General features: G+C 49.2%; 1 protein-coding gene across 2 annotated transcripts; it reads left to right on the top strand.

Moving 5' to 3' along the window:
• The first annotated feature begins 3,390 nt into the window (after positions 1 to 3,390).
• Positions 3,391 to 12,484, top strand: LOC310963768 (uncharacterized protein). Of its 2 annotated transcripts, none has more exons than XM_083936691.1 (10): positions 3,391 to 3,685; positions 4,813 to 4,902; positions 5,015 to 5,168; positions 5,289 to 5,419; positions 5,500 to 5,744; positions 6,945 to 7,048; positions 7,133 to 7,263; positions 7,330 to 7,553; positions 8,731 to 8,858; positions 11,151 to 12,484. In XM_083936691.1, the coding sequence occupies exons 1-10, from the start codon at positions 3,436 to 3,438 to the stop codon at positions 12,433 to 12,435; spliced, it is 2,742 nt and encodes a 913-aa protein (XP_083792817.1). In that variant the 5' UTR covers positions 3,391 to 3,435; the 3' UTR covers positions 12,436 to 12,484. The 2 variants fall into 2 exon arrangements, with proteins under 2 accessions (XP_083792817.1, XP_083792816.1); XM_083936690.1 differs by having other exon boundaries at positions 5,012 to 5,168.
• Positions 12,485 to 12,664: the final 180 nt, after the last annotated feature.

Here is a 12,664-nt window from a genome sequence, read left to right as displayed (position 1 = left end):
CAAACGGGCCTGAAGGGGGGGACAAGGACCCTAAAGCACGGGGCACGGGACGGAGGCACAGTGGGAGGGCGCCCTAAGGTTATCTGTTTAACTGAAAGACAGTTCTGTTACTCTCCTGAATCTTCCTCTGTGGTTTTCCTCACTGTTGCTTAAGGTAACGCCTTTCTAGCCTCTGATTGGTCAGTTCAGTGACGTGTGATCCAGGAAGTAGGAAGTGGGGTTGTTGGCGACTTGTGGACGGGGGGAAAGAGTCATGTGTTGCTTAAGAAAGTCTCCATCCTGCTGTTTCTTCTCCTATCCATCGCCCAGGTTACACTTTTTACACCTCTTCTGCTCTTCCTGCACACCTCTATATTCAGTTGTCTTTCTTTTGTTCCACTGCGTTGCTCAAGAGTTCGCAAGAAATGTTACTTTATATTTTGTTTTCTCACTAAAGGGACTTTAAACGTTTTCTACAACACGTTGTAATCTTTATATAAGGATAGTAAAAACCCTGCGTGCTTTCTTGCATTTTATCCGGACGGCGTGGTGCATTGAATCCTGCGCAACACCAGCCCAACAGAACCGCTGAATACGGCACAACACTGGGACGTGAAGCAGCGGTCCCGCTGATCCACCTGCGCAAGTCAGACAAGTCGACCCAGTCCACAGAGAACTACAGGTCCGTCAAACACCAGGACTCGGACCTACGGACCTTGCAACTGTCCTGTAAGAAGCAAAGTAAGTTTGGCCTTTTACTACAACTCCTGGTTAAGACGTTGATAATTAAGTTCTGATCTGAGTTCTGTTGAGAGGCTGATTAGAGCCAAGTTTAAGTCCAGCAGGTCTGAAGCACTCTGGTCTTTAACTTCTTATATCCACATTTAACCTTTGTCCCTCATCTGTTCAGTGTTTCACTGTCCTGTATTCTCTTTGTTAGTCAAACAAAGGTTTATAACTGTACGTCGTTGTGAGAGTCGTCCCCTGTGTGCAGAGTTGATGATCCCTGATGAGGCTGTGGGACCAACTAACGCGTTTGAGACCAGACTTTAAGTCACTAACAGGTGTTAAACCTTCATCAAAAGGTTCAAAAACACACTGTCTTATTTTGGTGTGGTGCCCCTTTCGAGATAGTTTAAATCCTATATTTTAACGAGTCGAGTTCTGACCCCAAGTGAAGGAGTTCAAGAACCTCTGGATCTTGTTCACGAGTGAGGGGACGATGGAGCGTGAGTTTGGCCGGAGAATCGGAGCAGCGGGGCGGAGCTGCAGTCGCTCTACCCCACCGTTGTGATGAAAAGAGAGCTGAGGAAGACAAAGCTCTGGATCTACCCTCAGTCCTGGTTCCTACCCTCACCTGTGGTCATGAAAGCTGGGTCAGGACCCAAAGAACCAGGTCCAGGTCAGGACCCAAAGGACCAGGTCCAGGTCAGGACCCAAAGAACCAGGTCCAGGTCCAAGGGTCTGAACTGTGTTTCCTCAGGAGGGGGGCTGGAGTCTCCCTTAGAGAGAGGGGGAGAAGTTCAGCATCCGTGAGGAACTCGGAGTAGAGCCGCTGCTCCTTTGTGTTGAAAGGAGCCAGTTGAGGTGGTTCAGCATCATCTGGTAAGGATGAACCCTGGGCGCCTCCCTAGGGAGGTGTTCCAGGCACGTCCAGATGGGAGGAGGCCTCGGGGAAGACCCAGGACCAGGTGGAGAGATTAGATCTCCACACTGGCCTGGGAACGCCTCAGGATCCCCCAGTTAGAGCTGGTTAATGTGGCCCGGGAAAGGGAAGTTTGGGGTCCCCTGCTGGAGCTGCTGCCCCTGAGACCTGACCCAGGATCAGAGGCTGAAGATGAGATGAGATGAGATAATTCACATTAAGTCTGCGATGAATCTATCCGAGCCATGACACGTGTGGACTCTCCCCTACTGAACCGTCGAGAGAAGCGTGTCCGGATACGAAGGAGGAGGATTCGGGTCTGGGGCAGGAGCTGGACCGGCAGAAGAGGATCCTGCAGCCTGGGGTCACACTGGGGCGGACAGGTGGGATGGAACACGCAGTCGTCAAAACAAATAAAAGTAGACGGGTATTAATGAATATGACTTATAACAATAGAGGCGTATAAATGAAGTCAAACGTTGCACATGCTCTCTCTGCCGCCAAGCAACAGCAAATGGCTGCAACACGAACTGCGTTGTTGAGTCTTTTTGCTTCTGTCCAGTGTTTGGCGGTCTAGGACCAGCCCTCAGGGGTCACGTGGACTCAGAGTCGAACCTGAGACAGCTGCTCAGCCTTCCTGCACAACACATCCCAGAACTACGGCCGTGTCTCGCTCCAGATAAGCGGCTTTCTCAATACAAACACTTACGGAGGAGTTAAAGCGTCGAGAGCTTTCCTCCATAATCACGGGAGAGACACCACAGTCAAAGAGTCGGGGTCTCTTGTGTCTGTGTGTGCGTGTGTGTGTGTGTGTGTGCGTCTGTGTGTGTGTGTGTGCGTCTGTGTGTGTGTGTGCTTCTGTGTTGTTCCTGAATGTCTGGGAACAGCGGAGCTTCGGACCGGTGGAAGAGGGCGTCGCTGCTTGTGCTCGCTGTCGAAACATGAGTTTACATGAGTATCAGCTGACGCAAGTGGGACAAGTCTCACTGCACCAGGACAGGGGTGTGTGTGTGTGTGTGTGTGTGTGTGTGTGTGTGTGTGTGTGTGTGTGTGTGTGTGTGTGTGTGTGTGTGTGCGCGTCTGTGTGTGTGCATCTGTGTGCGTGTGTGTGTGCGTCTGTGTGCGTGTGTGTGCGTGTGTGTGTGCGTCTGTGTGTGTCTGTGTGCGTGTGTGTGCGTCTGCGCGTGTGTGTGCGTGTGTGTGTGCGCGTCTGTGTGCGTGCGTGTGTGTGCGTGTGTGTGTGCGTGTGTGTGCGTGTGTGTGCGTCTGTGTGTGTGTGTGTGCGTGTGTGTGCGTCTGTGTGTGTGTGTGTGTGTGCGTCTGTGCGTGTGTGTGTGCGTGTGTGTGTGCGTCTGTGCGTGTGTGTGTGCGTCTGTGTGTGTGTGTGTGCATCTGTGCGTGTCTGTGCGTGTGTGTGTGTGCATCTGTGCGTGTGTGTGTGAGCGTGTGTGTGCGTCTGTGTGTGTGTGTGTGCGTCTGTGCGTGTGTGTGTGTGCATCTGTGCGTGTGTGTGTGAGCGTGTGTGTGCGTCTGTGCGTGTGTGTGTGTGTGTGTGTGCATCTGTGTGTGTGTGTGTGTGTACCACTTTTGCATCTATTTTTACTCATTTTGCATCTTTTTGTGCTGGTTCATATAAATATTATATAATATTTGGTGGAAACGAACAGAAACCAGTTTAAACACTGAGGGAACGGGGGGGGGGCGTGTTCGTGTTTCTCGTCGGACTGTATTTGCAGCTGCACCGCGGCCCGGAACCACACGCTGCTGTGCAGAAGTTGTTTTCTGGTTTGGTGTAAAGAAACAAAGTGCAGATGTTTTACTGGATGAAGAGAAGCAGCGGCGGCACCGACGCCACCGACGCGCTCGGGGACATGTCCAAGACCGACATCCTGCGGAGCATCGTGGCCGAGAAGCTGACGACGGCCGCGCAGGAGATCTTAGCGGTGGTGGAGAGGACCGTGGCCGGCTACGAGGAGGAGGCTTCGGGCTTCAGGCGGGAGATCGACCGGCAGAGGAGGCAGCTGGAGCTCCTGCAGCCGCGGGTCAAACTGGACCGGAACGGTCGGTGTGGGTGCTGATGATGTTGCTGTTGTTGTTGTTGTTGTTGTTGTTGTTGTTGTTGTTGTTGTTGGTGGTTGTTGGTGGTGGTGGTGGTGGTGGTGGTGGTGGTGGTGTTGTTGGGTCCAGGGTCGCGGAGCTCCGTTTAGAAAAGGTCTGGTTTCAGGTGCCCCTGCCCGCTGACACCCCGCGGACCTCCTGAGGTGTGAACCCGGAGACTGTGGAGCAGGTTCCGGGTTCTGGGCTCAGTTCGGCCGCAGCGTTTGTTCCCGGGCCCGACTCTGATTCACCTCCGTGTGGTTCCGTGTTTGTTTGAGTCCCAATGAACCAACACGTGTTAATTAATAATAAATAATAATAAATATAAATAAACAGAGGAACCAAAGGGACTTCCTTCACATGTGGACGCATTTGTTTTTGTTTGTTTAGTTTATTGTATTTATTTATTTATTCATGCATGTTTTTGTTCCTTTATTTGTTTTTTATGTCTTATTTTATTTATGCATTTATTTATTATTGTATTTATTTAACCATGTATTTGTTCTTTTATTTATGTATTAACACATTTATTTCTGCTGTTATTTATTCTTTTATTTATTTTTGCATTTCTTTTTACATTCATTTATTTATTATTTTATTTATTCATGCATGTTTTTATTTTACACATTTCTTTATTTATTATTTTTTAATATTCTTGCATTTATTTATGCATGTACAGTATTTCTTCTTTTACTGATTTATTTATACTTTTATTTATTCATGCATGTATTTATTATTTTATTTACACGTTTATTTACGCTTTTATGTATTTTTTATTAATTTTATTTATTCATTCATGTTTTTATTATTTTATTAATTTAAGCATTTATTTGTTCTTTTATTTATTTACACATTTATTTATTTATGCAGGGATTTTTTATTGTATTTACACGTTTATTCTATTATGTATTTTTTTATGTATTTGTTCTTTTGTTTATTTATTTACGCAGTTATTGATCTTTTTATTGAGACTTAAGTTTTGTTTAGCTGTTCATAAACGATCGTCTGTAAAACACTGGACCTTTTAAGGCACATTTATGTGTTTTTTATATTAATCTGTTTCTCTTTTCCTCTTTGATTAAAACAAAAAGCCATGAAGCCGGATGCAGGAGCCCCTGATGAAGAGGAAGAGGAGGAGGAGGTGGTTCTGAGTGAAGAGGAGCAGCACACGCAGCCGTCAGGTGACTCTTTTTAAATGTTCTTAAAGTTTATGAAACAAAAACAACAAAGAGTTTTTCAGAAGAAGGCGTGAAATCAAAGTTAAACAGGAAGTGAATGTCGTGTGGACAGCAGGTGTGGAGGACACGGGCAGCCTGGGCCTCCTGTGGTTCAACGACGACGACGATGATGGCAATGCTAAAGAGCAGCGGTTGTCAGGGCGACCAACAGGGAGCTCCAGGCAGAGACGTGAAGACCTGAAGGACCCGGATTATGAAATCACGCCAAGGTTAAAAACGATCACGCCTGAGATTATTGAACTATTTCAGTGTGGACACATGAAAACTGTCCCTTTGACGTGTTGTTAGCCACTTAGCTTAGCGGCCCGCTGACACTCTTCCTCCTGCAGGGTCGTTTCCCCCCGAGCTCGGTCTGACAGGAGACGGCCCGGCAGACCTCGGAGCACGGACGCGCAGAGACCCCTGGACCTGAGGGTCTACTTCCTGGAGGGCTCTCACACCGACGTGCTCTCCAACTCGGGTGCGAGACTCAAACCCCGCTGCGAAACACCGGACTCCTCGCGTCCGTACAGAGAAACTAACCCGCTCTGTCTCCTCCAGTGTTTAATAAGTACCCGAGGCAGGACCTGAAGTGTCCCCGGGGCCTGCCGGAGGCCGACTTCCTGGACCTGCTGAGGTCCAGGTTCCCACAGCTGGCGGGAAGCGTCGCGCCTTTAGAGGTGTTAACGTCCGACCGCACGAAGAGACTCCGTCCCCTGAGGGTGAAGGCGTTGACGCCCGAGGAGATCTGCAGGAGCATCAGACGCACCGGAGCCGGGTGCTCTGCCCTCTACATCCGTCTGAAGGTAAACGCTTCCAAAGACCTGGAGGGCTCTCACGTAACCCACTGCCCCTCCTGAGCGCTCTGCCGTCTCTGCCGGGCGCTCAGAAGTGCAACCCTGCTGGTTACACACGGCGTTATGAAAGGAACACCAGCGACCAGGCACGTCCTTAGACCGGGACCTCTGTGGCGTTTAATTAAATAAAACATAGTGATGATGTAAATAAGGAGTCCAGCACAGTGGACTTTCATGTGGTTGCATTAGCAGCAGCACAGATGCAACATTGTCACGTCGACACACTGACAAGAGAAAACTTCAGACTCAAACTTGAAGCAGACTTGAAAACAGAAACATTGACCTCCCCGACAGGATCACACATGACCATTGGTCTTTCCTTCTCAAACTACGTCACAGCTGCATCTTCATCAGCACAATTTCAAACATTTCTCCGTCTGAGGGCACCCTCCCACTGTTCCTCCGCCCCGTGCCCCGTGCTTTAGGGTCCTTGTCCCCCCCTCCAGGCCCGTTTGTACTCACACTACCTGGGCCTCGGAGAATGCTTCTTGCTGCCTATACGTCATCACGCCGTAACACGTCACACGCATTGATGACGTCATGGCGATGCGTGGCTTTGTTTCCAGATCTTTCCGTAGACCTCGGAGTTTTTGTGCGTCTTGTCGACTGTTTTTGAATCTTTTCATCGACCAAATCTGCAGTAAACACTCCACCTCCGCATCACACCAACGTGAACCTTTCACCGCCATTGTTTGAAATGTCCGCGCATGGTCCCTCCTTCTTTTTTCTACGTCCCAACAGGCGCACAGGAAATGACCTCAGAACCGCCGTAGACCTCGTGCTCGTACACGTGCGCACGCTCGTGCTCGTACACGTGCAAACGTGCTTTACTAAAGCCCACCTCTCCCAAACAGGCCGTAGACGCCAAGCGTGCCGCTCCTAGACGTGGTACGGTTGCACTCACACTGGTCAAGGGAACCAGACTTTAGGCGTGACACGTGCTGGGGCACGGTACGGAGGCACAGTGGGAGTGCGCCCTGAAAAGGACTTCTAGGCTGCAGTCGAGCTAGAGACGCGCCTGTCAGCGTCAGACCTGAACTATGTCCGATTAAAAGCAGGATGTTTGCTGTGACTTGTGGGAAGTTGAGCCGTGTTTGTTCATGAAATAAAGAGCGTAACCGTTTGTTCACCTTGAACCGACCATTGCAGAGCGGAGAGGATCCTCAGAGCGGCGGTGAAGAGCGCCAACGACCGGACGAGTCTTCGACCAGCTCCGCCACCACATCAGCTGATGAAGGCGACGCGTTGACCAGGTGATCAGCAGACGAGACGTTGTGTTCACGGTTAGACGTTTAAAACGGCACTTTTGTTTCAGTAATGACGCAATGATCTCTCAGGTCGTCGTCTCCCAGAGTTCAGTCTGACAGGAGGAAGCCCGGCAGACCCCGCCTCGGCGAAGAACCCACGCACCACCTCTTCAAAGTCTGCCTACTGGAAGACCCCCAGTCAGAAGTGCTCTCCAACAACGGTGAGTAAACGCTCTTATTACAGTGAGACGCTCCAGGACTCGCGCTGACGTCCTCCTCTGTTTCAGTGTTGACCAAATCCTCGATGCAGGACCTGAAGTGTCCCCGGGGCCTGCCGGAGGCCGACTTCCTGGACCTGCTGAGGTCCGCCTTCCCTCAGCTGGCGGGGGAAGACAGAGCCTTGGACGTCTTCGGGTCCGACCGGAGCCGGAGACTGCAGCGGCTCAAGGTGAAGACGCTGGTGCCCGAGGAGATCATCAGGCGCACCAGGTTCCTCTACATCCGCCTGAAGGTACAAACTTCCCCGCCCCGAGGCCCCGTACGCACGGTCTGCAGCCTCCCACCGCCTTGGCTCCACCCAGGACACTTGAACGTCCCACTGATGGAAACAGTCCCATATGTTTGTTGTTGTTTACCTGAACTCTGCACGTGGATGTTACGGAAACACGCACGCCACGTGAGCCAGCGTGAGCAGATCAGAGCTCACTTTAGTGTTTTTACCTTTACACGCAAACACAACGCTGGAGCAGATCAGAGCTCACTTTAGTGTTTTTACCTTTACACGCAAACACAACGCCGGAGCAGATCAGAGCTCACTTTAGTGTTTTTACCTTTACACGCAAACACAACGCTGGAGCAGATCAGAGCTCACTTTAGTGTTTTTACCTTTACACACAAACACAACGCTGGAGCAGATCAGAGCTCACTTTAGTGTTTTTACCTTTACACGCAAACACAACGCTGGAGCAGGTCAGAGCTCACTTTAGTGTTTTTACCTTTACACGCAAACACAACGCTGGAGCAGATCAGAGCTCACTTTAGTGTTTTTACCTTTACACGCAAACACAACGCTGGAGCAGATCAGAGCTCACTTTAGTGTTTTTACCTTTACACGCAAACACAACGCTGGAGCAGATGAGAGCTCACTTTAGTGTTTTTACCTTTACACGCAAACACAACGCTGGAGCAGATCAGAGCTCACTTTAGTGTTTTTACCTTTACACGCAAACACAACGCTGGAGCAGATCAGAGCTCACTTTAGTGTTTTTACCTTTACACGCAAACACAACGCTGGAGCAGATCAGAGCTCACTTTAGTGTTTTTACCTTTACACGCAAACACAACGCTGGAGCAGATCAGAGCTCACTTTAGTGTTTTTACCTTTACACGCAAACACAACGCTGGAGCAGACCAGAGCTCACTTTAGTGTTTTTACCTTTACACGCAAACACAACGCTGGAGCAGACCAGAGCTCACTTTAGTGTTTTTACCTTTACACGCAAACACAACGCTGGAGCAGATCAGAGCTCACTTTAGTGTTTTTACCTTTACACACAAACACAACGCTGGAGCAGATCAGAGCTCACTTTAGTGTTTTTACCTTTACACGCAAACACAACGCTGGAGTTTTCACCTGTCGCTCTGATCATTTTTCTGCCTGTTTAGTGAAACTTTGTCTTTACTTGTAGACAGGAGAGGAAGAAGAAGAAGAGGAGGAGGAGGAGGAGGAGAGACACGACGACACCACCGGTGATGCTGCTGCTGCTGCGGTGAAGAAGAAGAAGAAGAAGAGTGATGAAGCTGAGCACAGCCTAAGGTAACGTGGTGCTGGATTTCTCTTCTGACCTGTTTTAAATTCATTGATCAAAGTCATCGTTTGATCGCAAACGTACACAGAAGCACTTAAATGTCGTTTTCTATTAATTTCAAACTCTTGTTTCTCTGAAATCAGAAAACATTTGTTACGGTTTTAAAAACCAAAGTCGAGAAATGAACACAGACTGAATTAAAGGTCACACGTTCTGATTTTTCTCAGGTTACTTCACAGCAACATGTGATGGATTCAAATGCATCACATAGACAAAGAGAACCAAAACACAGACGATAATAAAAAGTGTAGGAATTTTACACATTACTTTGGTCACATCAGAAGGACCTAACAGAGTCTATATTGCGTAATTCAGATTCTACAGGAGGCTTCCTGGAGTCAGCAGAGTCGTTGGTAGTTTAGAGCAGTGGTGTCAAACTCAAATTCACAGTGGGCCAAATTTAAAAACTGGGACAAAGTTGCAGCCAAACTCAATATTTACTAAAAAACAAAAAACAAAAAAAATACTGCAAACGTGCATGTGTTCCCTTCTCTCCAGATGTGTAATGTTGAACCTTTTCAGTGCAGCTCCTTGTTCAGGTCTTCATAAACAGAAAATCTGCCTCCCACCGCTGCTGAAAGCTCCTGTCCTCCATCTTTGTTTGGGTCGTTTTTGGGGAGGGGTGGATTCAGTGTGTCTGCAGAGACTGGTAGCATGGATGCTCATGTGTGTGAACAGAAAAGTAGACGTGTATGTGCTTTATACTCACAGGCCAGCTCTCGTAGGACCTTGATATGATCTTGCGGGCCAAATATTATTACACCGCGGGCCAGATTTGGCCCACGGGCCTGAGTTTGACCCCCCTGATCTAGAGCATCTGTGTACAACACAGCACCCGGGACCAGAGTCAAGAAGTTCCTGATATCTATTCTAACTGCTCCAGCATATAAACTTGTTACAAAGGCGTGGTTATGTGTGCATGTGCGTATATGTGTATTTTAGAAGCAGCCGTTCCTCTTCGACCCCCACGCGTAGGGGTTCCCTCTGTGTCCACAGGAGTCTTCTTCTTTATCTGTGAAAAAGCACAGCACTCATCCTCCCTACAGCCTACCTCCTTATATGGTTCTTCCTGTCTCCTTATATGGTGTTGTTTTGGTATAATCTCAACCTAGTTGCCACTTGCGTTTGTGCGCGCTGGCTAGTTCAGTGTCTTGTGACCTTGACTGACGGCCAAAGGTTCGCGTGCTTTTGGAGCCTGGTCAAATAACAGCAGAGGCACAAACACTATCACACTCTTAAATGATTATACTCATCGCGTCTTATTATCACACTCTCATTAATCATTACTAACACACACGCTAACACATGATTATGATACTTCACACAATGATTTTTAATTCTTCAGATGGTAAAAGTGCAAAGATTCAGCAGGAAGCTAAAGTTTTCAAAGTGCTCAGAGGAGGTGAAAGTCTCACATCTGCAGGAAGTTGATTCCAGCGGTTTGTTGCATAATCACTTTATTTAGTGGCACTGTAACTTACTGCTGCTACACTTTACTGTACTTTACTGTAACCTAGCTCTGTAGGACATGCTGCTACACTTTAACACTGTTATAACTTCTCGCTCCTTCTCACTTCTTTACTTTGTATTTATTTTATTTAATCTGCTGCTAAACTTCACGCTGCGTGTTGTTGTTCATTGTATAAACCTGCGTTTAACCACGATGTCTGCTTCACTCTGTCACATTTAGTTAGTTCTGTTTTGTGCTTTATTTTGATTTGTTTGATGTTTTTAAGCTTATTGTCACTCTGACCCTTTCATCTTTGTGTTGAAACTGTTGCACGATCATTTCCCTCGGGGTAAATGAAGCTTCTTGAATCTTGAATCTTGACTGAAAGATGCTTTCCCTTGATTTGAGTTCACTCTGCGAACCTCAGAGGATCTTAGTGATTCTGTAGTTCATAAGTGACGACAAACAACACAACTTTGGTTCTTTGACTTTGGTCAAATAAAAACAGGAGCTGCTTTTAACTTGTCTTCCATCAGCTGACGTCGGCTGAAATTAGCGTTTATATCATCAACACAATAATAAAATGTCTGTTTTATATATTTTCTGTGTTGTTTCTGCAGCCGAACTTCATCACGGCGATGTTTGTGTGACGCCGCACGCTCCGATCTCTGGGCTCTGAAGTTCTGAACCTTTCGTTTAACTCGTGTTCCCGTGTCGTTGTTTCATAAAGACTCGTTTAATGAATTTAATCTTGTGCACAAAGTGATTCATAATGTTTGCTCCACATCAGCGCTGCTCAACACGTGGAAGGAACCAGAGTGGACGACATGGAGACAGAGGACGCCGCCGCCGAAGACGTGGCCACTGAAGACGTGACCGACAGCCACGTGGCCTCCAGTGACAACGATGACAAAGACGGAGGTAAGGCGCCGGACGGAGACGAGGACTGGAAACCGGATCCTGAGCTGCAGACGAAGGTGAGGAGGAAGCGACGAGCCAAAGTGTCCGGCATGGAGGGGCGGATGATCGGGAGCAAGAAGACGCTGTGTAAAGTCTGCGGCGTCTGGTACATGGTACTGGGCAGTCTGATCAAACACGCCTGGAGTCACGCGGACGAGCCGGCGTGCGTCTGCGGAGTGTGCGGCGAGCGTTTTGAATCCGCGGAAGAGTTGAAGGGGCATCTGCAAACGTATCAGAAGACCCACGACTGCGCGTATTGTCCCAAGTCGTTTCTCAGCGCCATCGGCCTCAAGAGCCACACCACCCTGCACACAGGGAACCGGCCGTTCAAGTGCGACGTGTGCAGCAAAACCTTCGTCCACATGTCCAGCCTGAGCGTCCACCGCTGGGTCCACGTGGAGGACAAACCGTACAAGTGCGACGTTTGCCCCAAGGCGTTCGGGATGAAGGCGCAGCTCCGCGCTCACGGCAAGGTGCACGCCAGTCGAGAGAAGTACACCTGCAACGTTTGCGGTAAGGCGGTGTACGACCGGCACTCGCTATCCCGCCACAAGTCCACTCACTCGGGGGAGAGGCGGTACGGCTGCGAGCTCTGCGGGAAGCGCTTCAAACTGGTCTCCACGTTGAAGTCGCACGAGAAGACGCACACGGACAGAGAGCGCCCGTACCTCTGCCACGTCTGCTGCAAGAGCTTCTTCTCAAACTGCGGCCTGCAGTCTCACCTGAGGAGGACGCACACGGACGAGAGGCCGTTCCCCTGCGCCGTCTGCGGCAGAGGCTTCGTGTCCAACGGCGAGCGGAAGGCACACATGCGCACGCACACCGGCGAGGCGCCATTCGGCTGCTCGGAGTGCGGCCGCTTCTTCAAACGCAAGACTCACCTGAACAACCACGTGAGGAGCCACCTGGGCATCAAACTGTTCGTGTGCTCGGTCTGCGGGAAGGCGTGCTCCCGCCAGGAACACCTGAACGTCCACATGAGGACGCACAACGGGGAGAGACCGTACCAGTGCCACCTCTGTGACAAAGCCTTCACTCAGAGCCACTGTCTGAAGACGCACATGAAGAGCCACCGCGGCGAGGAAGAGCCGCTCCTGGACGCGTCCACGTCCTGAACCAGTCACCACAGAAGTCAGAGGTTTTGATTTACAGTTTTACGGGATTTTTATTCAGACGGCATTTTACTTTTTCTTTTTTTTTAATGGAAATAAATGTTAGCTTAAGCCTCAGGCTGTTAGCTTAAGCCTCAGGCTGTTAGCTTTAGCCACAGTCTGCTAGCTTCAGCCACAGTCTGTTAGCTTCAGTCTCAGTCTGTTAGCTTTAGCCACAGTCTGTTAGCTTTAG

This window comes from Echiichthys vipera (genome assembly GCF_963691815.1).
Source record: "Echiichthys vipera genome assembly, chromosome: 22".
Lineage (NCBI taxonomy): Eukaryota > Metazoa > Chordata > Actinopteri > Perciformes > Trachinidae > Echiichthys > Echiichthys vipera.
This window is presented reverse-complemented; position numbering and strand designations above follow the sequence as displayed.

What these genes read in the sequence shown, in the direction of transcription:
- LOC310963768 (XM_083936690.1), top strand. Translation starts at nt 3,436, where the DNA reads ATGTTTTACTGGATGAAGAGAAGCAGCGGCGGCACCGACGCCACCGAC. An exon ending in CCCTCTACATCCGTCTGAAG is followed by an intron (nt 5,745 to 6,944) that starts GTAAACGCTTCC and finishes CGACCATTGCAG; the next exon opens with AGCGGAGAGGATCCTCAGAG. An exon ending in TCCTCTACATCCGCCTGAAG is followed by an intron (nt 7,554 to 8,730) that starts GTACAAACTTCC and finishes CTTTACTTGTAG; the next exon opens with ACAGGAGAGGAAGAAGAAGA.